Genomic DNA, 27,791 nt, shown 5'->3' on the forward strand with positions numbered 1-27,791 from the left:
CTTAATTATTATCATCCGCGATTGCTGCCAAGCCATCCAAGAAATTTGTATAACGACGTTTGTACGCTGAATATAGGAGGTGTTCATTTAACTACACAAATGTATACATAATGAGAAAATACTGTGAATATATCAATAAAATTCAGAGCGTACTGTACCGTCTTCCAAAATAATAATTTATTTAAAATCGTACATTTGGCCATTATCTTGGCGGAGAAAGTCAAATGGCGTCGAAAGAGGAGGCACTGCCGTAGGATCGCTTAGGCCGACAAAATGGCGTCTAGACAGCGTGAAGAATCCTCCGCAAGATCCTAATCGTAAGTTCATTTTTGGCACAATTTCGATATCATTTCAGAAGGAGACGAAACAAAATTTGATCAGAGTTTCTTGTTGCCGGAATGACATCATCGATGATCACTCACGGATCCGGATTCCGTTCGAGATCACGATGACTATAATCGCTCGAAAGCGTCACCATCGTGAACGATCCTTTTAATAGGGATCGCGTGGGTAATTCGCGTTAATTTGATTTTGCAATGACAATCGTTATCCAGGAATTCGCGTTCCTGTACGACAGGAGATACTTTTTTATTGGTTTTTGCTGATCGGTTTGATCTCACACGTGGATACGATTAGGCAAATTGTAGGTACGTGTTTACCGTTGACTCACGGTAATGGATTGAATCTATTTAGTTGCAACATTTTTCCTTACGGTAGGCTGCGTTTTATTGTCTCCGGGAGACTGGCGCTGTCGTGGACGGAGGTTTTTCCGGGTTCGTTAATGCAGTCGTCTGAATAATTAAATAGTTTTTAGCGATAGCATGTTACGTTCTTCACCGTGCTCAGAAATCACCTGTCTTCTGATTATCCGTGTAACATGAAATTTAGACCTGCACAAAAATAAAGAGCAACGCTTGGTAACAAATGAAGGGTTGTTTTATGCTGTTTGTGACGAGAATAAGTAAGTGCTATTACAAGCAGGGAAAAGATTACAAGCACTGAAGAGTACCGACACATTTTTTCCAATTTATTAAAATTATTAGAGAAACAAAAGAAATTTCAAAGTGGCTCCAGTTCCTTGCAGCTCGCGCAGGAGATTTCTATTTTCGATAGAGAACCGCAGTTTACAAATTACAAAGACACCTACTACGGTGTCCCAAAATTAACGGGAGGAACAGTCTACCTCTACCATTATTTCGTAACAGGAATCGAAAGGTACAGTGGCCAGGAAACGCGGATTCAGATGCTCCAAGAAAGCAACCTTGTCGCCGAGTATTTCCCCGGAGCGACGCAAATGGCGATTGGTCGCATGGTGTGTCCCCTCGAGGCAGTTAGTGCACGTCTCACCTTGACCATCGTCAAGGGCCCTGCAGGATCCAGGAGGGTCTGGGAGGGAGTTGGAGAAAAAAGTGCCGCGTCGCGTGGCCTCCAGCGGCGACATATAAGTCCCAGGAACAGCCCCCACCCATCGTCAAACGGCCCCTGTACGGCAAGCGTGGCTGATACACCTACGATCCACCTTTATCGGCGACATTACCTGCTCTCCACCGAAGATCCAAGCACCTGTCGTAGTAGGAGGTTCGCAAACCACCATTCATCCCCCTCTCCGTCAAGTTTAAACCACCATCGTCCATCTTGAACCTCGTGGGACAACGACAGTTGACTGTCAACGCGATCGCTGGTGTCCGGCAAAGTGTCCATTGGGAGCACCAGACAGTTTCGACGGATTGGAACGCCATGAGGATCGTAAGTATAGTGTGACAAAATTCGAAGAGGTGCAAGAGAGGTGTAAGGACAGTTGAGAAAGGGTTCTCTTCGGGCCCCCGATCGCGCGATTTAATTGGAGGGGGCGGTCGAAGCGAGCAATCGGTGGGTGGGGGGGGGGGGAGACTTTCGCGGGACTAGATAGAGCTCACAGGTGAGCACCGGCTGGCTCTTGGTTCTCTTCGATCGCTCGGAGAGCCTAACACTTGGTTTGGTTTCCGCGACGCATATGATTGCCGATCGGTGCACGCGGGATCGGAGATTCTCGAGGAGAGATCATTCTCGCCGGTCGTTCCGGAAATGAGGTGTCCTGGCCGGCACCCTTGAAGTGGCTGCCTACGAAATACCTAGACGGACAGGATGAGACTGTTACAAGTGAGGATACTATGACGTATTGTATGGATGTTGTGTGCTCTGGACTTTTACGTAAGCTGTATCCATCAGAATTATTAGTGTACACTCTTGGCATCTTCTTCTTGGCTTTTCTCAGTCGCACTGCGTTGCCAAAAGTGTCTTCTGTAGGGAGCTTCACTCATTTTGCTATTAGACTGCCTGTCTTAGGGGGTTTTGTCCAAGTAGAGAATTAGTCTGATTAATTTCTAAATGGTCAGTTTGAGAGGGTGGTTTCTTCCGGGGAATTGAAAATAGGATTCTTCTGCTTCGACCAATATTAAGAAAAATTGAACTGGAGCTTTTTTATCGAGTAATTTCTAAATACCATGTGATTTCCTGTGAATATAAAAATGGAATTATAAAAAATTCAGTTTGAGAGTGTGGTCCACCCTGTGCAATTGGAAGTATATTATTGCCTCGATTAATTTCAATAAAAATTGAACTGGAGAGATTGACCAATTTCAGAAAAGGAATTTCTGTAGAAATAGAATTCGGTTGATAGAAAGGGACTAATTTGCTAGACTTTATCGTAGGCAGGATGCTGCAAAACCTTTCACGTCGGGTAGAGGCTTTCTCGATAGTCAGCAGGCCCTAAATTATCAGCGGCTTAATTGCTGCCTGTCTGTGGAGCATCGGGTTTGATCCGACGAGAGTAATCGCTCTAAAGATAGAATCGCTCGTTAGAAAATCGAGAGCAGTATCGCACTCGGTCTTCTCCTCCGCGAATGTGTAAAAGCGTGCTAAACGCAGGGCCTGTGTGCAGTTCCGACGCGACTTTCTACATTCTCGTTTCTGGAGCCTCGTCTCGGTTCGCGAAAACTACGCCCGCGCGATCAACGTTGCTCTATCTGACCGCTCATCTATATTCAGCATTGTAATTAATGGTCTCGCAGAAACTGTGACGACTTTTTACCCGTCAAGGATGTGATTAAAAGAGACGAGTGAAAATTCTACGAGAGAGGTTCTTTTAAAGCGAATATATTCGGTGTAACAAACCTGCTATTTTACTTTTATTAGTCTAGATAGAAAAATGAATTTTTGCAAATTTAGATCTGTAACTTTGCTTTTCACTTGCGGTTTCAGTAAATAAATTTGGTTTTGTGCAATTTTAGAGAAAGTGCCAACAATTGTTCTTACATTTTTATCGAATTTTAAAAATCTCATGATATCTGCCCGCCACTTGTTTTGTATGTTAACGAGGGATCTCTTCAGCCTCCGGCGATTTCGTGAGAGCCGCCCGGGTCTCAGAATAGAATCACGGCAGCATAATTTGAAATTTAAATAATGTGGGCTGTTAGCGTGGCCACAGAACGTATATCTACCTATGTAGGTCATAAATATCCACACTCCCGAAGACGACTCTATTAAGCTAAACGGCGTAATCGCCGCGACCGATGAAAAAGTTAATCAATTCTAATAGAAAGCTCATTATCCCGCTGGTTAGTAAAATTATCGATCGTCCAAGGCCTTTGCGAATGCTTCTCTAGACTTTCTCCGGGTATACTCGGCTTCTGTGGAATAAAACGATCACTGATTACTCGCGACGAAGCAATTAGTAGATAATCACGGTGAAGAAACGGATTAATGAGGAGAGGCTGTTTGGAGGGGGTGATTGGACGAAGTTGAACGGACGAGCGAGGAAATCCGCAAACCCGTCGGGTTCATTCACGGGATCGTAGCCAGAGGCGAGACTGGTCCACGTCCTTGCCCCGGGCTGTTGCAACGTTTGCTGTTGCGCAATAAATAACGAGTAGCAAACCGTCTGTCAGGAAGACGATTCACAGCTGACGGCTCGACCGTTTAGAGAACGTTCCCTCGTGAATCATCCGCCTCTCTATCCCCAGCTAATCGCAAATTCGCTCATAAATTCAGCCCAAACTTCGAACTATACGCTGAATGATTCGGGACAGGTGGAAATTTCATTTTTGCTGCAATATGAACGACACAAATTCATTTATTCAGCTATTAAATCCTGTGACATTGAATATTTTCATCCGTGCATTATATTCAGTAACATTTACTTTTCCATGCTATACATATTTTATCGAAGCCTCCTCTAGGTGAAGAAATCGAAAAACTCACCTCTAAGGCTGGAAGGACAGAAATGAAAATTTTCTTGTAAGCTGAAAGATTACATTTATTTACTAATTTACCAATAAAGCCCACAAAAATTTGCATTCCATGCAAATGGAAAGCTTCCAATTCGCAAGCACCGGGAGCAAGATAAAAGTTTCTTTCCTTAGAGGTTCCAAAATTGTCCAAGAGGCTACTGCAATCACCTGTAATGAACGTTCATTGTCATACGCGCGCAGAATTCGCAGAATTCCCGTTAGAAAGCGAGGCATATCGACGTCCGCGCAGGATCGACGCAGGAAAAGTGGTTAACGCGCACGGTGGCTCTCTAATAAATTCAATCTATTCATTCCAAATTGCCTCTCCGGCTGCCATGTCACAGCTATATTGCAAAACGTGCGCTAATACGGTTTTGCATAACCAGTCCTCGTCGTTCCGCGTTGATCCGAGGCGGGACGAATCTCGGAAAACCTCCGGACACAATGACATCGTTAACACTGGGTTCGCTTAGCACTAAAAGTGACTAATTTACATGATATAAAATTAATAAAATAATGGGAATGTGTGCACCCAAATATTTCGCCATTTTTTCGCCACACTCGAAGAACGAATCTAAAAATAATAGAACGTTTCATTATGCCGCGACCCGTAAACCCGGCGTCAACGTTTCGCACCGAGAGTTCGTGCCCTAACAGGTACCCTAACTAGCTCCCGGGGATTAATATCCGCGTGATCGCGAATTTCGCAACGCGATATCGAGTCCCGTGATCGCGTGACCAGAACCGGAGGCTGGCCACTTGGTCCGGGACGTCGGCCGATGGCGTTTTTCGTGCGTGACTCCGCAAACAACGGCAAAACGGCCAGAACGAACCGAACGAGATCGTTTGCAGCATCGTTGCGCAACACTTCAGTTTTTACCTTAGGGATTCCCTGGACGAGCCACTCTAATCGTCCGCGGCCAGTCGGCGAATCGAAAAAGACAAGCCGAGTGGTAAGAAATATTTTCTGGAATCTTCGATTTATCTGTACCTGCAAGAACGCTGCGGTGAGAATTATTTCTGATTCGCTATTTTGTCTTGATTATCGGCTCTTGTTTTCTCCGCTGTTGAGCAAGATTTGTGACCGGAGGGTGGGACGTGGAAACGTATGATTGCGGCGCGCTATGATTCATCGTTCCACTGCAGGTATTGTGCATTTGTCACAGGAATGAGTGGGTGGAATTCAAAAGAATAGACTTTCAAGTTTTCAAGTTTTATTTCACTATGTAAATTGCCTTAATTTTATGAAATTTTCTTGGTTACTGGACCTGGTAGCGTTAAACTATACCTTATCTTACAAAGAGATTGCGTGTTACTTTGATGGAATTGTCCGGAAAGAATGTTCGATCACTTCTCAGTTTGTGGTTGTAGAAGTGTCGCCAATTACCGAATAGCTGGGTAGCAAAAAATGCATTCCCCCGCGTTGCATATGACCAAACCTGGTCCGGGCTGTACGTAGAACGATCACTATTATTTCAGGCGGCGATATGCGAAATCCGCGAGCATTTCCGATCGATTTCGGGGGATCTGGTGCGTGAAGAACACGCGAAGTGTCTCCGATCGTTTTTGCACGCCAATTGCGGACGTGGTTTTGCCTGTGTTTTTCTGTTTCTCTCCTTTCAGGCGTGCGATAACTGTCTCCACTGCAACGTGAAAAAAAAAGCGGCGTTGCATTCTAAAAGTGAAATTAATCGATAACCGGCGAAAGATCAAAAGAACCGTCGTTTCCAGAGGTGTTTGTTCGTAGGTACTTTTACAGTCGAATAGTCGAACGATCGCGAGCGGAAACACGTTCGCGCGGTTTTGATTCCGCCGGGTTCGTGAGAAGCGGAATGGGGTTTGTTGTGCGTGAAGCGAACGATTCATCGGTCGACATAAATCGTGCTTAGCGCGCCGATCCCGATTACTCATACGGCCGGAAGGCCGATTTCATCGGCGTTTTATCATACTTTTGTTTCTCCTCATCGGGAAAACGGTAACTGCGATCCTCCAGCCGTAAATCACGAGGTTGCGTCACCGGGGGGAGTTTCCCGACGGGGTGCGAGCATTGTTTTCCACGTTTGTGACTACTTTCCTTGCTGTAGCCAAGAAATCGCTTTATTTTCACTTTATACCACGCCATTGCAAACGCAATCTCTCTCTCTCTCTCTCTTGAGGATTTAATCTATTATATTAACAACACCTTTTATAGGCAATTTCTCTTTTCACTTCTAGGGGTAGTTTTGTTACAAGTTTCGAAAAACGTTATCATTTTTGATAATTAATTTCATGATTCGTTTCACTATTCCCCAATTTCAATTAATTTCTGAGAGCATTCTACTACAAGATTTAAAGAAAATTATTCTTCAAAGTTAACATGACATAGTAAATTCACAATATTTCCAGATTATTTATCACATCCCTATTTATTCGAATGAACAGAGTTACACATACTAATTTAGTATTTCCTTATTGTATCCATTTCACTTTAGAATACTATTTATTTTAGGCAAACAGTGTAGATCCTTATATATCTACAGCAATTAATACTGTTCGGAATTCAACAAGATAAAATCTCTAATAAAGTTAAACGCAGATTGAATCTTTTCTTTGCCCGTTTAACACAGATTTTATCTTTGTCTGTCTATAATAAAACGTTTATTGAGACATTTCTAATACTGCTATCTAATGTAAGATCCTATTCAAACCCATGCAAAGAATTATTTAATGCACGTTCGTGTAGCTATTTAAAGATTAAGATAAACATTTACTATCTCGCTTCTATTGTTTCTTGTCCCATAAAGCAAGATATACATCCATTTCCCAGGTCGTTAAGAATTAACATTAAATACATCAATCGTCTTGTTGCACCTTTAACCCTTCGTATACTATGCCGGAGTCATTCGTGACCCGCAGCGTTGGGGATTTTTATTTCAAAATAAGAAAATCGCTATCCGAAATACGACGAAAGCCGGTCCCGAGCCGTGGCCTTATATCGAAAGAAAACTGTAGTGAAATACCGACGTGGGTCAGAAATGACTCGGGCATAGTCTTCTATTCTCTGGAACGATTTCAATCTCTCCTCCACTCTTCAATCAGAGTTTCCACGTAGCAGTCAAACTTTCCGATCCGCGTTTTAGTAAAATCTCCCAGATCCAATTACAGTCTCCGATACCCTTCTCCCACCGTAAAAAAAATCCCCGGAATTTTTGCCCTTCGGCGAATAAAGCGGAATAGAAGGGACAAGTCAGTGTCCAGGTTCTCGAAACCGTTCTATCGTCGGCAAAAATCCTTCGGTGAACGGTGGCGAGTTCTGGACCATTCTCTTTCTTTCTTTTTCTTTTTTGGCTGGCTCTCGGAGAAATGGTACTTTTCCCCAACGGTCTGCGAACCGTGACGACACGTGCGATCGGAAGTATCCTTCGCCCCACTCTCTCGATTCCTTCGATCCTCGGGATCAGCTTTACCCCTTTCACACGGACGATGACGTAACGAACGCTGAAACCGGTGCACGGAGTCTGAGATAATCACCCGCGGACCAGATTGATCTGCCAATTAGCCTGTCCCGTAGCCGGAAATTCCTTTTGATAGCCGAGCGAATTTAAATGAAACATCTAGTAACTCGAGACGATCGAATCTAACACGCTTCTTCGAGTGGCTTCACTATACTTAGCATTAATTACGAAGAGAAAAGGAAAGGAGCTGCATAGCACTACATTTTACACATTTATGCAATTTTTCATTCCCATAGACAAACACGTGTCTCATATTTGCTGGAAATTTATTTCCTCGAGGAGCAGTCTCGAAGCAATGGGCGAATTTTGTGAAACTTTATTGTGTTAAGTGTTTTGCTGTGATTTGCTACAATTGAAAACACTGTAATATCTCTTTCTGAATCTCTTTTTATTAGTATGAACATCAATTATAGAAGGAAAGAGAAATTCACTTCTTCGATGACCTATTTCGATAAAATTTGAAGTAACTTGAAGTAACAGCAGGATCCTCGAGATTTTCTTATTGTACACACCTTGTCATGCTACGAAACGTTCCGATGATTTTTTATTCTCATCTACAAATCCACATAAACCATAAATTTGCTTCTGTAACGATCAGTTTCAGTAAATTCGATGTAACGAGCAAGTTCTAGAAAATGTTACCATTTCCCGTGGCCTGAGACGTCTAAAATATCATTACACGCCGCGATGGCTCGCAGGCTTGTAATTTAGATGCCACGGGGTACAAAAGGTGCCGATCAAAGCCATAAGTTGCTTCAGATGTTGATTTACGGTACGGGGATTGGGGGGCAAACGCGTTTGGAATCCGAAGCACCGTTTGTTACACAGAAATTGAATGGTAACGCGGAGAGGCCAGGTGTTCCACTTTCTAATTACGAAGACGTTCGTTTTCTAGCACCTTTGGCCCTCTTTTCCCGCAATAGTTGGCCCGACGCCAAGGACGAGATCCCGCCGATTGCAAGAGTGTAGCGACACATGCGTTGCATCAAGTTGCATCGGGGATGCGTTACTTTCACTAGTTCTGTTAGAACTCTTCCCTTCAGAATGAGAATGGTCGGCTTCCGTAATATCTACAGTGAGCAGAATTTGGTAATCGATCGTTCAGGCACCACTGCTTTGCACTTTCTTTCTTTGCGTCAACCTTGTTCGCGTTTTGCCAAAGAGAGTTCACAGTGGACTTCAATTTTGAATAATTTAAAGGAGCCATTGGTACCATTTTAATTTGATTTACAACAAATCCATCGAGTTTGCTTTTCACTCTAAAAATTCCACAGCATTTCAGACACCTTCCGTCGATCATCGGAAATGCAAAAGTTTGCAAATCCTTTCGGCAATTGGCACTAATTGTGAGATCGTCGTTTCCTCGGCTCGTTGACTCACTCCGTGGGCAAAGTGAAGGTAGAAATGGTCAACGGGCAATTTCTCGGGTGTAATAAACGAAATCCCCTGTATAAGATCGTGATGCAAGATTTGTAACGAGCGATTGACGTGTCGGCCGTTCAGAAAATTCGAGGGAACGCGTTTAAAAGAGCGAAACGACGGCGAAGGAACGAGGAGAAACCGGGATCGACGTTACGGAACTGGTAGCTCGGGGAAACGAGAGAGCCTGCATAAATTCGTTATGTTCCCCGGGGAAAATTGTATAATGCCCGCGTAACAATTTCCGAGGATATTAAGAGAGTACACAGAGACAAAGACCCATTGTAGCGAGGTTCGAGGTTCGAACCGGCTATTGTTCGACGCTGGGGGTACTTGAACGAAATTCTCCGGCTGATCCGGTGAAATAGAGAACATTTGTTTCCCTGTCCTAACACAATCTTACCGAATAAAATTAGTCCTTGTATGTCCATGTTGTATGCAAATTCGCAAGACGCAAGAAAACGATACTCCCTTAAAATAAAATTCCAGTCGCATCATCTGTTTCGATGCACTCCATAAATTACCTCACGCGTGCAAAAATCTGCAAACAATGTCAGAAAAAGAAAAGAAATTAGAACACAGTTCCCTAGTCATCGTGTGGAAGCCGGACGAATTTTGATCAGACGCCTTGTGCAAGTGCAAGTGCATCGCTGCAACGCACCACGCGCCCGGTATCTTCACTGTAGAAATTTCACGCGCCGGTGTCGTAAATCGAGCTTGCAAAATCTGCGTCGCTTTGTAGAAAAATTGTGAAAATCGGCTCGACCGTTTCTTAATTGTTTCGACTGTCGTCATTAGCCGTAAAAGAAAAAATAGAAAATCGTTTTGCGTCGGTTTATGACCGCCCCCATGGCGATCGATGGAAATGTAAGAGCTCTAAGGAGATAATACATTTTGCCGGAACAATGTGGGCGTGTTGACAATGGTGCGCCAAGTGCACATAACGTATGTGCATTCCGGCTTGCGCAAAGATACGGGCGCGAATGAGCCGTTCGACGAGCTATTGTCAGCCGGGCAAAAATGAGTCCGGTCTTCTGGAACGAATTCCTGACGATCAGAAAAATCGAAGACACGCGAGTCCGCCGAAAGGGACGAACAACTGCAAATCCTTCTCGCTTTCGAAATCCTCGTAAAATTCGCGTTCGGGCCATAAAAAGAGAAACTTCGCGCGTCAAACTAATACAACGGCGATTTAATGAGCCGCGCGGAAATTTCGCGAGCTGTCGATAAAGAGAGGCTTCTTTATTTATTTAAATCACGCGATCGGTGAGAGGCTTGAATTTTTACCGGTGGAATTCTTTTTCGAAAGTGCTGCTGAAAATTGATAGAAAATTTGGTACCGTTACACGCGAAATCGGTTGTGCAACGGTGCAACCCAGTTGCATCGGCGGATATTAATGATGCATAATGCAGGTCGAGGATTCTTTAGTTATGTAAATCATGCAAACCGCAAGTAGCTCAATTGTTTACTGGCGAAATTCTACTTTGAAAGCGCTGCAGAGAATGAATAGAAAATTTAATCGATAATCATGGAATTGATTATGCAATCGGGCTGCGGTTTTCCGGTGCAACCCGGTTGCATCGGCAGCTATTAATGGCACCGAACGTAATTCGAAGCTTATTTATTTATATAAATTATGCAAACCGCAAGTGGTTCGAACGTTTGCTGGTGAAATTCTTTTTCTGAAAGTGTTGTCGAGGAGTCAATATAAAATCATTTTTCAGACTGGCCCTCGATTATGCAACGGTACGTGCGGTTTTCCGAAGCAGTCTGTTTGCATGTACTAGTAGACCCAGTTGCATCGAGCACTATTAATGATGCAGAATGTGCGCGGAGGTAGCCAGTTTCTCTTGGTGTTAGACGCGGAAGTTGTGTCTGTCGAAGTGCAGCTGCATGTGCCGATCTAACTATGTACTCGAGATGTGCATCGCGTATGCACGGAGAAACTCGAGAAAACGAATACGGTTGTGTCCGTGATAATAGAGATCATTGTTTTGACGAGGAGCCGGCCTTTCTCCCGTGCCGTCAGGCTCGGTGATCTCGATCGATGACTCCAATGTCATTATCTCACTTAGGAGTTCAAGTTTCCGATATTAAACACGAGAGAAAATTTAATCGATGATCTAAATTGGTTGTTCTGTTTTTCACGCGGATTTATAATCGTGTAATTGCTTCGTCGAGTGACTTGTCGACTTGTTATCGAGCGAACGCATCGTTCGTCAGTAGCTTTAAGCGAATGATTGATCGACAGAGATTTCGTTTGGCCGCGGAGGTGGTGTTCGATTGAAATTTGTAGTACACGGTTTCTGTATGATCCTCTGATAGCCACACTCACGTGACCAGAAGCATAAATCGCAGCGGAGATCGGTATCGGGGAAAGTAATCGTTACGTCGGCCTCTGGATCCGCTCAGTTAGTTCCGAGGCGATATCCACCGCGATTAGAGCGATACAGAAAGAAAGGGTGTTATGCACTTTCGATGTCGAACGGTATTGGCGCACCAGGCAAACATACCACGCCCAAACTTTATTGTAAGTAAAAGTAAAATTCAGCAGCGAGTGGATCGCTACAGGCATTCGGCTATTGAGGAAATTCCCTCCGACGATCATTAAAATTGGTTCCAGATAAACTATTCGCGATAGGAAGTAGTGAGCATGGTATACCCTGAAGTAAGAAAATCTTAATGTGGGTCCTTTTGGTGCTGCATGCAAGTCGTGAGGTTATTCGATCGGAAAGGTTAAGCTACTTCGGTCGTGTGGTCCCTGCTGGGATGGGTGACCGCTTGAGAAAAAATGCAATTTCCTTTGGTGTATTACGGTTTTTCTTCTGAGTCATTGTTGATTAGAATCTATGGTGGGCTAGGTATATCCAGATTCTTTCAGGTAGAACCATCATCCAAAAAATTAAGATCCTTCGCTACAGATGTGTATAGCTACCCAATGAAATTCGTCACATGATCCACAGAATATGTTTGAAAACCCCTAGAATTCAAGTTAGAGGGTGAAGGGTGGGGTTGAGGTTATCCAAAAAATTCATACATCCAATAAATAAAACACCAGCAAAATTCTTCACTGTTTCAACGAAACTACTAACTATCTACGACAAGCCACCCCAGAAATATTCAGGTAGCATTCAGGGAATCTAAGCAATTAAAGAGAACAAGCTCCCAACATATTTCTTCCAAGCATCTGCTCCACTAACCATCAAACTATAAACACACCTACCGCATACTTCATACACCACCGTGCAGCCATTCACCGAAAACTTTCGCTGGGAACCTGTGTGCCCTCGTCGAATCGATCCGTGTGCGAAGCCCCATTAATCCGCCAGCGGAAAACACGCGTTCTCCGGTTACAAACCTTCTCTTTTTCGACCAGTTCCTGTCGGTTTGTTCAAATTAAAGACCGACCGATACATTTCCCGAGACTGTCGACAATTACTACCTAAATTTTCATTACGAAATTCCCGCCAATGGCAAGTTTCTCAAGATCTATCTGCTCGTTGTGAAATAAACAAATGTTTCGGACACGACTAGAGGAAATTGAACTCGCTTGGGCCACTTTCGGAGAGGCTACCCTAATTTGGAGCGTGCTCGGAGGTGTTTTTTTTTTTTGGATCGACTGTATGTGTGTAAGAGTGTTTACAATTATTTCGCAACGCTGCGAGGCATAAATTACATAGTTCGCCGGCACAAACATAGTCTCAGCATAGTCTCAACGGTTTTCCTCGCGATCATCGGCGCGCGTTGGCTCAGATATCACGGCAGCATGATCTGCCGTCACGGTGCACGCACATGTGTGCCGCGGTTTGTGGGCGACCTCGTGCCTTTGGTATACCCACAATCAAACGAGCGCGTGACTCTCCTTGCAGCTCTCCATAGTTTCCTCCGCGTTTTAGGCGGCGCTTCATTGAAATCCCACCTCTGGGAATTGTTCGCGTGATTCGCCTAATTGACCAGTCACAGTCTCACCGTCCGCGCCCGGTGCGGTGCGGCGCGGCGCGGCGCGAAAACTCCATTGAATATCTTGAATATATTCCCGATCGACGCGTGAGAAGCCTTGTTCCATGGAATACACGGCGCGCGGAATACATGAATGAAAAATTACACTCGATCGTCGCTGATGGACCGATCTATGTCTGTTTTCCCGCGCTACGATCCCAGATCGAGTCCTCGCCTTCACCCCGTTGCCTCGACCTTGCTTTCCTGTCTACAAACTATTTTCTTGCGTAACGATTCCGATAGGTGGCTCATGGTTTTTACGGTTCTAGGAAATTCCTACGAAAAATCGACCTACTTGATAGAACGCAGACGTGAAGCTATAATGCAGTCCAGTCGAGGAATTTAGTGTAGTGGTGTTGGTTTCTCGATCTTTCCAAAGTGCACGTTTCAAGGAAACCGATGGAATGTTGCACGCTCTTTTGCCGTTCTGTGTTTATGGTATACAGTGACGGAAATTATACAACTGTGAAATTTATTTGCCCAGATCGGTAATTAAACCCGGTGCCAATCAACGACAGAGCACGAGACGAAGCCCCGTAGACGTATCATTACGCTGTCTTTCTCCTTGGCTTAATCAACATCATCCGCGGTTGCTGCAAGTAAATTCATTGAGCGCTATTCTCGCAATAGGCGACCCATTTTAATTTTATATCGGACACGTAACATGCGCGTAAATTCTGTTAATTGGCGAGATGGTTCGCAATGTTTCCTTCCGTCACGTGTTTATAAAAATTTAAATCTGTAAAAATCCTTTTGCCTTCTCTGGACGTTGCCCAGTAGCAGCACCAGGTGCATCTAAAGATCGATTTAGCTACAGTATAAGAACAGGTCTCTCGAAGGGTTTGCAGCATCGTTCGCGATCGTTTTATCATTCCCGACGGTGGCGGGGCGGCAATTAATCGCCTTGACATTGTGACAAGAGAAAGAAATCGCGTGGCGATGACGTGGCACAGCTCACCTTGCTTTCGATCGGTGGATCGAAGTATGAACGCGCGCGTGCAAATCTCGATAATCGTCGTGATCTGAGCGCGCAATTATTCCCGGGGCTCGTTCCCAAGCGGTAACGTCAATGGAATCCGCGACGAGCCGGACCGTAAAGTGGCATAACGGTTTCATCAGGTTTTACGTAACGAGAGACACCCGGGGAAAAGAAGAAATAAGACGATCGTCTCGCGCCGCGCCGGGGATTCAAATCCGCCCTAACTCCGAGCGTAAATACGGGGGAAATTTACGGCTCGAAATCGGATTGACGAATCGATTCGGTCTTTCGGGGTGTTTGCGTCATTTTTACGACGCGGACCCGGTCCTCCTTAAGTCCTCTTTCTATTTTACGAGCACCCGAAAGTAAAATGTTCATCTCGCTGTTCCCGGAGAGTGTCGAAACGGCGGACTTGTCCGCAAGATAATTAAAATTTCGAGTCTTTAACAGTGTAAGAAATCACGCTTGGTGAAATCTCTCGAGGCTTCCCTTCGATCGTCGAGAATTGCCTCACTATCTTGGAAACGATAGTCGATTGCACCACGAAATACTTTCACCGATAAATAGTCGCCTGGTTATCAGCGTCCTGTGTCGACACCATCAATCACCGTTTACGACAACCTCTCGCTAGACGGAATATAATCAATTAACAATTCCTAGACCGGCGGATTTAGTTTAAACAAGCCCGGTTGCGCCGTAATGGACGGCGTTTTGCCAAGAATGTTTCGCCGTAATTCATCCCAGCGAAGTTAATTTATTAAGTAACGCGCTTTTACGAGGAGCTCTCTCGGAGCTCGCAGGGAGACACTCGGCTGCTTTCGATACGATAGAAATGTTCGAGACTAACGGCCGCCAAATGAGCACTTACACCGCTGATTTTATTCCACGGCTATTGGCCCATAAATTTTCATGCATTGTTAACCGAGCAACGAACCGATCGTAAAAATTGTCGCGCATGCTGCGCCCGGTAGCCTAACGGGTGTCCAACCAGTACGGAATAAATCTGTCCATTCTCTCGAGTGAGAAACCGTGCAGTGTGTCGAACACGTTAATCTCCGAATAGAATTGTTGTCCATTGAATTATTAGATAATTAAAAGAGCGTGCGCGTTGTTTTCCAAGCTGATGAAATTACTTCCTCGTTGAGGCTGACAGCTTCGTCTTTCTCGGGTGAAAAGATTGCATCGTAAAATTATTTTCAGTTCAAATGAGAAATTATAGAAGCATATATTATTTTACAATTTAATTTTCCAAGCCAAAGAAATGATTTCCTGAATTTTGTGTAACAGAAACTCATTATTTCTCGAACTGCTACAGTTCTTTTCTTGTTAGAAAATTGAAAAATTCTCACACAAATTTGCACATAGAATTCAACAAAAATTATTTTCTGGTTTCATACTATTTTTTCCAAGTTCTTACACCCTGTACGCAAGATAGCTGCGATCGAAAGGTAGCCATTTGATCGAATGGTAGTGCACGCAACGTAGCGATTTCATCGAAAGGTAGCCATTTTATCGAAAGATACCAGTTCCACGGTTTTACTATCGTTCTCAACTGTGGCTAACGAAGCAACCAAGTTGATCAATTTTTCTTGTTACCAGAATTCGCGGCATTAATTACAGAAACTTCCTTCGCACAGATATCCGAGCCACCGCGAAGTTAAATCGTCCCCAAGAGGGTGGTTTAATTAAAACCAGCCGAAACGAGCGATCCCCATTCGAACAGAATGGAAGAAGACTCTTCTGTTCGCGATTTCGAACGGAGAATCGCTTTTTGTTCACCGGATTGAGAAAGAACAGATCCAAGTGAAAGGTGCCCATCAAGGATGCGTAATTGGTGACTTTTGAATAATACGTCTGCGGTCCTCGATGCGTTCAGAAGCAGAAGAAACCTGCGGCACGTGGTACGGTGCTAATTAATGCCAACGGTGCGAGAAATGGTGGTCCATTCCGAGCTTCTGACAAATTTATTAAACGTATTATGCAACCGAGCTCGACGGCTTTGGATCCATTGACAGCAGTTCCTTATTCTTGGTTTTTTATTCTTGGCTGTGGCCCTGCTGTTCCGAAAATAAAAACGAAAGGATTTCGTCCGATCATGGCTGTGGTTTAGAAATGCAAAAATTTTGCGACGACAACTCGTAGCGACAGGCTCTTTTTTCCCTGTTATTATTAAATATTCTATTCTTTAAGTGGTTCAATTTTGTTTTAATATTTTAATAATAAAAATGTTCAAAAACGTTGGAAGCTATTGAAGACATTCTACTATGGATAGCATTTAATACAGTCCATTTTTGCACGTCCGTTTCAGACAATTTTGCTGGTCTTCGTCTTCGCCGTGCTGGCGGCGTGCTCGGCGCAGGACTATAGTCAACTATTCGCAGGATTCGGCCCATATCTCAGACAAACTGCAGGGATGAGAGATCCTCGATCGAACAGGGGTGCGTAAAATGACGAGTTAAAATAGAAAACATACATTTTCAAAAATATTATAAGCATCATCTCACCCCTTTAAACCTTCAAATAGTGTGTCGTTAAGAGGAAAGGCAAGACGTGCTTGACAGAATTTGATAGTAGTGAGTTCTATGAAAAAATAGGAGAAGGATTAACAAATTTTAATCCTTCTGATATGTCCTCACAGGATAATAAAAGGAATAGTCACATCCACATTGTTTGGATTTTTAAAAAAATGAAAGGACACGATGTGCTCAATAAAAATTCAATAATGGAGACCTGCATGAAGGGACGTCGCCTCTAAAAAACATTAAAAGGATTTTTTGATCCTTCCATTACCCTAGCCTCCGCAGTGTACAGATTTCTATCAGCCACGCCGGTAAGAGATTCGCTTCTTTCCGCGATCGCCTAAGGTCATTCCGATCGATCTGGCATTTACTGCAGCACGTGTCGATGCAGACTGCACCGTGCACACGTAACCAGGATACGCCATCCTTGCGATCGAGTGGAACGCGGGAGAGCGCGTGTGTACGTGCCGGAATGGGTGCCAAGTTCAAACTCACCTACAATAAATATAGCCGGGAAAGTGGCGCTGACAAAACGCTGAACCGTACTCTGAAACTGGTCGATCCTGTGTGCTGTAACACGTGCACCTACCGTGCGAACTTTTTCGCGGATCTCGATACCGAATCTCGCCTGCGCAGCATCTGAATTCATTTTCACACGCGTGAGAAACACCGAAAAAAAAAAAAAGAAAAACAAATGTAGTCCGATTTTATTTCTCTCTTATGTTTTACGCTTCGTCCGTTGGCGGAAGTTGTGCGTTACAGTACGCAATAATTAGGCTACGGTGTTCTGTGCTGTAATTACAACAAGCTTACCGAAAGAATCAGCCGGAAACTTTCACTGAATTTCGCTCCTATTTGCGTTGCTTTTAATCGACCGCGGATGTCGATACAGGAAATTTTGTTCCATGAAAGTTCTCGGTGGAAACATGTTATACCTATAGAGTAAATAGAGTGTTTCAACGTAAGTTTTCAGGTAGTGCCGTATTTCTTCATACCGTTCAGTTTGTTCTTTTGCACAGACTTACCTCGGCTTTGCGATCTCAAGTCAGAAAAATTTAATTTCCAGATTAATATCAGCTGTTTCGTAGTAACAATCACGAAACGAAAAAGAACTGTAACGTGACGTCTCTGTAAAAAAAAGCCTCGAGCATCAGGATTTTTACGTAGGTTTGAAATTCGCGCAATCGCCGAAAGGTCACCGGCTCCCCTTAATCGATCCGATCGATCGATCCAGCCGAGATTTCGCAACGAATCGGTAAACATCGATGGTGGTCTGGCACACAAACACGGCTTCCTACGAGCTGCTTACACCATTAGCATCGATTATCCGTAATTTCGATGACTATACTCGAGCCGATTGATAATCACGATTCGCTTCCCGGCTGGGAAGGATTTCCACCGGCTTTCCTTGAACACTTTCCCCTTCGACGCATCGGTAAATAACTTCCCAGATCGTGCAACAAACTCGTACATCTGCTGGAGACTTTCAGAAATCCTAGGTCGCGTAACTTTAGAGCCATCAGCAGCAATAAATTTTGTCAATTTCTCCTGTTTCTTGTCTCTGAATGGTGAAACAGCTGTTCGAGAATTTAGTAATTCCAAATCAAGATTTAGCAATTTTAACGCAAGTCTATATAAATTAGAATCAATTTATTATTTTAGAAAATTAAAGGAAGTATCTAAAAAAAAAAAAGAGTTGATACAGGCAACTGTTTAAAAAAACTCGACAGTAACGCCATTAGGAATGTGTAAATTTTTGTGAATAACAAATAATCATGAAAAGTCACTCGCCCTTAAATCGACGTCGTGCAATTCGCTTCCAATGAAATTATTGAACATCTGAAACACCGTTGCCGATCGTCGGCGCTCCTCGATCGTGATCGAGCAAGCATATAATATTCGCGAAAGACATCGGATCGTCGCGGGGGTCCGATGATCGGCGATCGATCGCGATCGAGCTCGGGCGACGACCGTGAAGGCCACCGGGATCGTTGCGCAAAACGATTTCGCGAACTATTCGTCGCGTGCGGAAACTCGGCGTGACTCTTCAGTCTGTTTCGGAACAGTGGCTCCGGATTGCAAGCAATTATCCTTTGACAGCTCGTTATCTGGTTTATGAATTTTTATGAAACGCCGCGCCGCGTCGCGGTCTTTTTTTCCGTCGGAAGAACGAAAATTTCTGTTTCTAATTAAGATTCCAGCGGAGATTGGGATCCGGTCGAAATGAAAACTGCAGGATTACGCGGGGTGGCTTAATGGAGTGGCTGATGGACGACGTTTAATGTACCGCGATGACTGATGTGTCTTGAACCATTGCATCGAGCGTTTCATTAATCTTTCCGCCGCCGGAGATGTCGGGAAATTGAGAAATATTTAATAAACCGTTGCTTGAAAATATTTGCCCGTTAGATGGATCGATCAAAGTCTTTCGTAAAGCCACTGAATTACATGAGAGGCACGAAAGAGTTCCGAAGGCAGCGTCGTATTACATTAGTCGAACAGGTTTTACCATAGATTCGTTGAATGTTCTTTTTAACACTTCGAGGAGGACGTTTGTATACTGTAATAACTCTGACGAACGTGGATTTCGTACATCTATTTCTATTACTCAACTTGTTAAAATGATTAAAGAGAGAACGGCACGACAGGTCGGATAAATAAGTTTGATTACATCGTGTACCCGTTTAGGAGGTCAGAGATGAAAGTATGCTAGTTCGCGGGGGTTTTAAAATACTGCAGAAAATTTCAGAAGTTACGAAACTTGTAACAGAGCTTGCTGATGCCCCCAGGTCCAGTGCTGTTCCCACCTGGACCCCCGCCGAACAGCGCCGACACGAGCGGAGTGGTCGCGGGCGCGAGCGGATTCGGATTCGTGCCACCCAACCAAGGTAAATAGGCGATCGGATACGATTGGATAGGATCGGAGAAAGAGAGAGTGAGAGAGAGAGAGAGAGAGAGGGCCAGTGGGAAGCGAAAACACGTTTGTGTTACCATAACCGTGTGGGCGAAGTGGGCGAACAGGAAACAGCAAGGGCACAACACAGTGTCTGCTCCTGACACGATCCACCAAAAGCTCACCCAGCCGAGGAGTAACTTTGGGGCGGGAGATTAGGGGGTGGAAACTAACCCCTTACTCAATAGCACTATCACGGAAACGTGCGAACATCCTCTCGCCACCCCTGTGCACCTAACTTGTGAATAAAACGCTATTTATTTGTTGTCACTCGCGTCAGATCACCTGTCCTTCTTGTTCCGTCGTTGCACTTCATGCAGTCGTTGCACTATTCAAGGTTTCATTCGTTTGACGTTATGGTGGGAATTAGCCCCATTTAACATAGAATTGAGGTTATAGTTGCTTGGTCTCTTCCGAGTATTATTTATTTAATTCTTGATTTAATATAATTTTCTGTAGATAGCTGAGCATTCTGTAAAGTCATAGTACCTTTCGGGTGCTAACAAAATAATATTTATTCAGTTTTCGCTTAAATATAATTATCGGTAGATCAGTAGATAGAGAATTATAGTGTAATCGAATTTTCTTTCTTAATATGGTTCTTAATGGATCATAAAATGAAATAAAACCGTATTAAGTTTAATTTGCCTCGTCGGACGCAGTTCAGCCAATTTAATTTGCCTCGTCAAATATTTAAACCGTATTAAATTTAATTTACCTTGCCACATACAAATTAAATCATTCAATCTTAATTGGCCTCGTCAGATACAGTCTCGGGAGCAAGATAATTATTAAAGAGGTTATTGGCAATTATTCAATAGCTAAAACATTAAAACAGATAGAATTGAAGGCTACAAATTCATATGAATTATAATGATTGGTTAAAGATCCTCTATTGCACAGCTTGGCCAAGCGAAAATCGTATCTTGCAGTACATAATTGAAGCATCAATGTAATTTGCGGGTATTGGTCTTGATTGGACCCTTACAGCAGACGAATGAGATCTTCCGTATTTTTAAGAACCGTCGATCCTCTCCAACGATCGAGCACGACGTCCGGGATCTGAACGGAGGCCGTGCTCGAACCTTGGATCGTTTCCACGAACAGCTCGCCGTCCGGCTCGCGATCGTGAACCCGTCGAGGTCGAGAGACCTCTTCCTCTTTCGCCAGCAACAAATGCCACCACCACCTCCTCCTTTGCAACGCGGAAGATCGTGGCGTATGCAAATCAAGATTCATCCTTCGTTCTTAACGTCCTCCTTCCGCAAGAGTTCCCAGACCCGCGAGCCGTGAACGGATCAGCACTTTCACGCTAACTTGTCACTGAACTGCGGATTTTGTGCGATTTTCTGCAATTTTCCCCGCCGAGAATTTCATCTACTTGATCCTGGAAAGACGAAACACCCCTCGAGTGTTCCCACATTGCCCAGAATATTTTGAGAAGATCGTTTAGTGTCAAAATTGTATTCATTTAGCCGAGATACTGTTTCTTTTTTGAAAGCAGTTGTTTAGCTTTGAGATTTAACCTCTCACGCTGTGTACATTGTTCAGAATATTTTCCGAAAATCGTCCAGTGTTGTTTTCATCTCCAAAAATTGTTATTCAAGTTTCGGAAATCAGATGTTGATTCAGCGAGGATATTACTTTGCTCCGAGGCTCAGTCTTTCTGGGGTCAACAAAGTTGAACAAATTATGCACTGTAACGGAGCCTTGAGGGGAATGAAAAAATTCATTGTTGATTCCTGTTGTTGTAAATCAGTCCCGGAGACCTCGTATCTGCATTAACATCCGCAGTCTACTTGTCAACCAGTCACGCACTAATTCTTGTACACATCTGTGCTAATTCATGGTAGTACGTTAAGAGCAAGCTGCTGTACAAAGCGTCGCTAAGTTATCCTGTAAATAAAACGTTGTAAATATAACCGAGAAGAGGTAAGTTGTTCTCTGTAATAACATTTGACTAAGAAAAAAAAAAAAAAAAAGAAACCATAATAAAGATCCCTGATTCACATCATCCCTCAAACACACAACACCGAAAATAATTCTTTAACTCTTAATGTACAGATAATCGTTGGATTAACATTCTGAAAAATTAAGTTGTATGAATTCTGACGTATGATCGAGAGAAAGGGAGATTGCTAGTGGATAGTATGACTACATGGTACAGCATTAATTCATACGCTTGCACGACGAAAGTATGAGGAAGAATGGCAGTGCAGGTTGCTCAGGTGTTAAATGGGGACTCGAGGACTTCCGGTTCCACGACCGCAAGGTGTCGTTTTACCGCGGTTTCACAGAGCTGCCATAATCATACAGTTACTGCAATCGCTGTATCGTTATGCACTTAAAGAAGTCTCGAAGCAGAAATGCAAAATTTTATTACTCCCAACACAATATTACGTAATTGTCAATTTCCAGAAACTGTTACTACGAAAAATTAAATTTCTCTCAATTTCACTTGCCCAAAATATGATTGAGGGGATTTAGAACGTACTTGGACGCCTCTAGACTAGTTGCTCAGAAAATGATCTGGAAGAGTTAGAAAATGCTTAAATATCGGTAGATTAGTTATACAAATTTTTCTGAGCGCTTTTTTCCAAGGCCTCTGAACCAGAAAATGATCTAGGGGACTCAGAATTTGCTTAGAAGTCCCAGACTAGTCGCAGATATTTACTGAGCGTTTCTTCTCGAATCCTCTTGCTCAGAAAATGATCTGGGAGACTTAGGATCCGCTTAAACATCGGTGGATTAGTTATAGAAATTTTCTGAGCGCTTTTTTCCACTTCCTTCGCCCCAGAAAATGATCTAGGGGACTCAAAATTTGCTTAGAAGTCCCAGACTAGTCGCAGATATTTTCTGAGCGTTTCTCCTCGAATCCTCTTGCTCAGAAAATGATCTGGGAGACTTAGGATCCGCTTAAACATCGGTGGATTAGTTATAGAAATTTTCTGAGCGCTTTTTTCCACTTCCTTCGCCCCAGAAAATGATCTAGGGGAGTTAGAATGTGCTTGGACGTCCCAGACTAGTAACAGAAATTTGCCCAGCGTTTAAATAGGGACGATAGGAAGGAGGAAGAGGGTATAGCGGAAGAGAAGGATGCGAGTACCGGTTTCCCCGAGGAAGAGGCAGCCTTGGGATCCACTTGGTCCGGAGAAACCGCTTTGTGCCGGGTCAGTGAAAGTGTTTTCGTCGGCCTCGTAACTTAAACTCGTTTGCGCGTAACCTTACGCGAGCCTTAGCGCGTGGCGTAACAGGTGTTACGAGGTTAGCCGGGTCGTTGACAAGGTCTCTGGTTCCCGAAAATGGCCAGTGGAGAAAGATCAACGGCCTCGAAATGTCACGGTCAAGTTCGACTTTCTGCGGTCTCGAGCTTCGGGTTTCTGAACGACCTTGAAGACGCTTCTCTTCATTCGGCGTTGCCTGTCGACCGCTAACCGGAAACCCGAAACTGTCTTCGACAAACCTCGACTAACTTCATTCGATGTATGTACGTGGATTTTTATTAAACTACGGAATCCATGTTCATTTTCAAGTGAATTGCAATTCTGTATTGTTTCGAAGACACTCTTGTTCCTCAATTAGGGCCGCAATTTTGAGAGGAGGATCAGGACGATATTCTACATGTGAATACGTTGTTAGTTTGTTCAAGCACATGGTAAATTGTTCAGTTACAATGTTGATTTGCTCCAAAGAAAATTGTAATCCTGCGTGCTGCTTCGATAACAATCGCCAGTGTTCTTCAATTAGGGTTGCCACTTTGGGGATAGAATAGGGTCGGGACGATGTCTTCTCTGCAAATAGTCTGTCAATTTATGAAAGTGCATTGCTTGTTTACTAGCATAATATGATACATCTATTAAATCAGATATACAGGTTGTAGAAAGAACATGACGGTTTCGTATGAAAAATTATGATTTTCTGACTCAGTCTCTCTCGCAATATCATTTTGACCTGTCATTTGTCACCGGCAAGTGACAAATGGTTTAAATGAGACCACCCATGAACGATTCGTCTCTGTCCCCACTTGTACACAGGTACTACTAACGGGACGCGTCCGAAGCATAATTATCCGACGAAGAAAAATGCATAGTCGAAGGTAAAAAACAGTGACAGACGACCGTTTCCGTCCATGTTGTACGGAACCGCGGCGACGCTGTCCGTTTATGCGTAATAGTTCATAAAAGCGAATTGGATTTGCATTCTTTCTCCATCGAGCGTGGCTCCCGCGGCCATAAACTCGGCTTTACGAGTGGCCTAACGAGTCGGTCCGAGAGTCCCCGGTAATTTGAGGATTTATAATCGCAGCGGCGTGCATGATTGCGCGTCATTAGACCAGCGGTCGCTCCCTTTATCGCGAGCCACGGTGCCGTTAACGAATTACCGGCCGCGTGAAAGGACCACGACCGGCCCGTGCCTAATTTAAAATAATCGTAACGGACGGTTATTTAATCCGCCATGAATTTTTAAGAGCCGCTGCCCGCATAATTCTGAAAAACCCCTGCGCACATCCATCCCCCTCTCTTGGTTTCGCTCGACGGATAATCCGAAGGGTTCCGATAGTCCCGGAACGAGGCGCTCGGCGGAATCATTAGCGTGCACCGTGATTACGTGTAATAACAGCGAATCGAATTACGGAATCGGCTACTTCCAGCTAATCGCTCGTCCAGGTTCATCAATCCACTCGAACTGCTGTGCTCCGAAACCAAAACTTACTATGGTTGCTCGTTTTAACGCGTTCGCTATCGTTTTGCTCGGTAACTGTCTTCTTAATTATAACGTTCTGGTAAATGATACGCGTCCCTTTACGAAGTTTAAAACAGTACATTATCTCTGGAATTCCACGGATTCCTTGAATATTATGTCGTGTCGCAATTTTTATTCTTTATTCTCTTATATGTATAAAATTAATAACGGAATAATGATTGCCTCACATGGAGACAAAACGAAGTGCGATTATCTTGCAGTTACGTCACGAAGATGCCCATTCATTCCTTCACGCTTAATTCCTCGAGCACATAATCAAGCGATATCATACGTCCGGGCAGTCGACATTTCCCTTTTCTATTAGGCTCGTTTTAATACGCGGTGTACAGTTTCGATCAGTCGAGCAACGCAGCAGGTCGTTGCATGTGGAACAATCGAACTAATTGAATTTTAAGTGCATGTTGCGTTGGAGCGTTACGTGTTAAATTGACGTTTCCACATGCTCTGTACGCTTTCTTTGGTTGTTAAGTGTCGAATGACAGAACTGTTAAGTTCCCGAGAGACTGTTTTTAGTGGTGCGTTGCGTGTTATTGCTAGCGGATCATTAAATTTATTACGGGAATAACATTATATGAACGAGTATTACGAGCCAGTCTATTACCAACAGCTCTGCTCGGTAAACGGTTTATGAAATTGAATGGGATCCAACCTCATTTCAACCTGATCTATTCGATTCAACGTTTAATAAGATTCGCAGCGTAGTAGTTTATTTTCATGGATATTTCAAGTATTTAGTAAACACGACATGCAATAATAGACACTTTATATACACGATATACAAATAGACAATTTGTTTGGAGAAGTCTAAGTAGATTCGTCCGGAATCGATCAGACAGTGAAAAGTGAGTTCGATCCGTCACCGTTCAAGACACGCGAGCCTCCGGAGTCAGCGTCGTCTATTAAAAGGAGCCACCCAGTTCTCATGAATCCCCAGCTCCGCGAACAATGAGGTCGTACAAAAAGCATGGTCTTCGAAAAAAACCCGTGTTCCCGGCCGTCTGATTTCGCACGAGTTGTCGCGAACAATGCCTCCCGTTGACGGGACTGATCGGTGCGGAAATAAATCTCGGGCGTCGGGTTATGAGAGCGACCGGCATACATCTTTCACTCGTAAACATTCGCAAACGTGGTTTCGAAATGTGTACTGATCATGCAAACCACAACAGGTCCAAAATTCTATTCGAGCCCGTGCGAATGATTATTCAAGCGACAGAACTGCGGGGATGCAGCGAAACAAAATTCTGTAAAATCGAATAAAAATTACGGAACGGCACGGGAGGTGTTACAACAATTTAGGCTAAAGGTCAGAACGTATAGGCAGCCCTCTGACCAGAAACGGAGCCTGCTGTGTTCCCAGTTTCGGTTTCTGGTTAACTTCATTGTCGGCATCGCGTTGTAGTCCAGCGGCCAGAAAACCGAGCAGTTACCAATCAAAGGGAGAAGACGGCGTGTCGGTCGTCGAGGAGAGGTGACGAGGGTCCTCTAATTAACAGCTTTGAAGTGGCACGGGCCTGAGTTCTCATTACCGGGCGGTCAGGTGTCCCGGCGATTACCAGCAGAAACGGGACTTTGCCAGTTAGCCGAGCAATCGTAGATGAAAATCACACGGGATTTGCCGGCGGACGGCTCTCTCTCTCTCTTCTCGCAGGGTTGCAAACCCTCGTGGGAGGGTTGGATCGAAAGCCTGTCAGGGTGAAGGAGCCTCCGAGAGCAAAGGGGCCTCGGGAAATGAGAGAACTTTTGTTTGGGGATGCGTTCGGTTTGTTTGGGAGCTCGGGCTTTTCGTTTTGGCGAGCATGAATGCTGCGGGAATAGGGGATCGTGGTTCTGGGACTGGGAAAAAGTATCGTGCCTCATTTTGCGCTTAATACCTGCATTTTTTCGCTCCGCGATTGTTTTATCGCGCGCGGTTTATTGGGAGCAGTACTGCACGCTTCGTTCACTTGGAACTAGACTTCATTCGAAGATATTTTTATTCTGCTTCGCTTCGAGCGTACCTCCATTTTATTTGGCTCTTTGTGTACCCCTGTTTCTGCTTATCTTGAATGCATTTCCATTTTATTGCATTGCGAATGAAACTGATTGAAAAATGGGAGTTGCTGCGAATAGAATTTGATTAACAACTGCTTAAAGATTAATGTGAGCTTAAGATACACAGTGATATTTTTGTATTTGACGAATCTCCTTCTGTCTTTCAGCATTTTACAGGTTCTTCTACTATTAACCGGGCAGCTGAGGGAATGGACTGGGGAAGGGTCCGAAACCTCGAATGTCGCATCCACTGCGACACTAATAAGGAAAGGGTTCGATTCCAAAGATTCCTTGAAGAATCTTCATTAAGAATCACCGCGCCGGAGTTTGCGAGCGGGGCGGATTTAGGAAGAATTATTGTATACGTTGTTTTGTTTAGTGCGACACGAGTGCCAATTGCGCTAGGACACTCTTGGCCAAGATAATAGATTTCTAATATATTAATACAACTAGCGGTGGACAGTGAGCGTGGTTACCTCGATCAATAGATCTGGCAAGAATAATCGATCGACGAACGAAAGAATTAAATTTATCTTGGCAATACACCAAGGCTGATTTAATTCTTGCAATCAATTTGGACAAATTAATCGAAGTTGAAATGGATTCATATTTATCTCCTGCGGCCTGCAATTATATTACAAAATTTTAATCGTACACAAGCACCCGCAGATCTCTCATTATGATCAGTATCAAATAAAAACTTGATCCAATTGTGAGTTGTGGATTAAATTCGACTTGAGATCGAAGATTAGATGCGATTCGCTATCTTAAACGCAGCGGGTCGATCGTCGATCATATTCGTAACGCCGCCAGTGATACATAATCCATCACCGATTCTCGAGATCTGCTTAAAATCGGCTGTACATACGCGCAGACGGTCCGTCGATCCTGATCGCGACGAAAGTAACGATATCTTCGAAGGCTCGTTGCGTTTCCGTAACGCGATAGCGATTTCCCAAGCGTGAGCAATGCTTCACGCATGCCTGCGCACCGCTGTCATATCGGATCGCGATCGATCGCGATCATGCGTCGTCGCTTCTACCACCGGCGCACTTGAAGACCATCGAACTGACGGATCGGGGATAGTGGAAGAGATTTTCGCGAGAATTACCGCGTTCGCCACGATCCGGATCGATCGCGGACCGATCTCTATTAATTAGTGCGTAGTATGTGTTCCGTAATTGTACATAACATTGGTGCAATAAACACACTGTTGTTGAAAAGCGTTCCTGAATTTCTCAATTCTTCCATTTTGAAACTCATTTAGAAACACATTTGAGTTCCGTCACAACCAATAGAAACACGTTTGAGTTCCATCGTGTCTGTCCATTGCATACCACTTCCACTTATGATCAAACTACAGA

The 27,791-nt window shown here is 44.0% G+C and overlaps 1 protein-coding gene across 2 annotated transcripts; it reads left to right on the top strand.

The window, feature by feature from the left end:
• Window positions 1-1,480: 1,480 nt before the first annotated feature.
• Wat (worker-enriched antennal transcript) lies at window positions 1,481-27,638 on the top strand. 2 transcript variants are annotated; one of them, XM_076795571.1, is made up of 4 exons: window positions 1,481-1,746; window positions 16,469-16,598; window positions 19,469-19,567; window positions 26,595-27,638. In XM_076795571.1, exons 1-4 carry the CDS (start codon window positions 1,738-1,740, stop codon window positions 26,618-26,620), a joined length of 264 nt encoding a protein of 87 aa, XP_076651686.1. In that variant the 5' UTR covers window positions 1,481-1,737; the 3' UTR covers window positions 26,621-27,638. The 2 variants fall into 2 exon arrangements, with proteins under 2 accessions (XP_076651686.1, XP_076651685.1); XM_076795570.1 differs by lacking the exon at window positions 1,481-1,746 and adding an exon at window positions 1,879-2,139.
• The last annotated feature ends 153 nt before the right edge of the window (window positions 27,639-27,791 follow it).

Source organism: Halictus rubicundus, chromosome 10 (assembly GCF_050948215.1).
Source record: "Halictus rubicundus isolate RS-2024b chromosome 10, iyHalRubi1_principal, whole genome shotgun sequence".
Lineage (NCBI taxonomy): Eukaryota > Metazoa > Arthropoda > Insecta > Hymenoptera > Halictidae > Halictus > Halictus rubicundus.

Coding starts and splice junctions, on each gene's coding strand:
- Wat (XM_076795570.1), top strand. Junction 16,599..19,468: donor AGATCCTCGATCGAACAGGG/GTGCGTAAAATG, acceptor TGATGCCCCCAG/GTCCAGTGCTGTTCCCACCT. Junction 19,568..26,594: donor ATTCGTGCCACCCAACCAAG/GTAAATAGGCGA, acceptor TCTGTCTTTCAG/CATTTTACAGGTTCTTCTAC.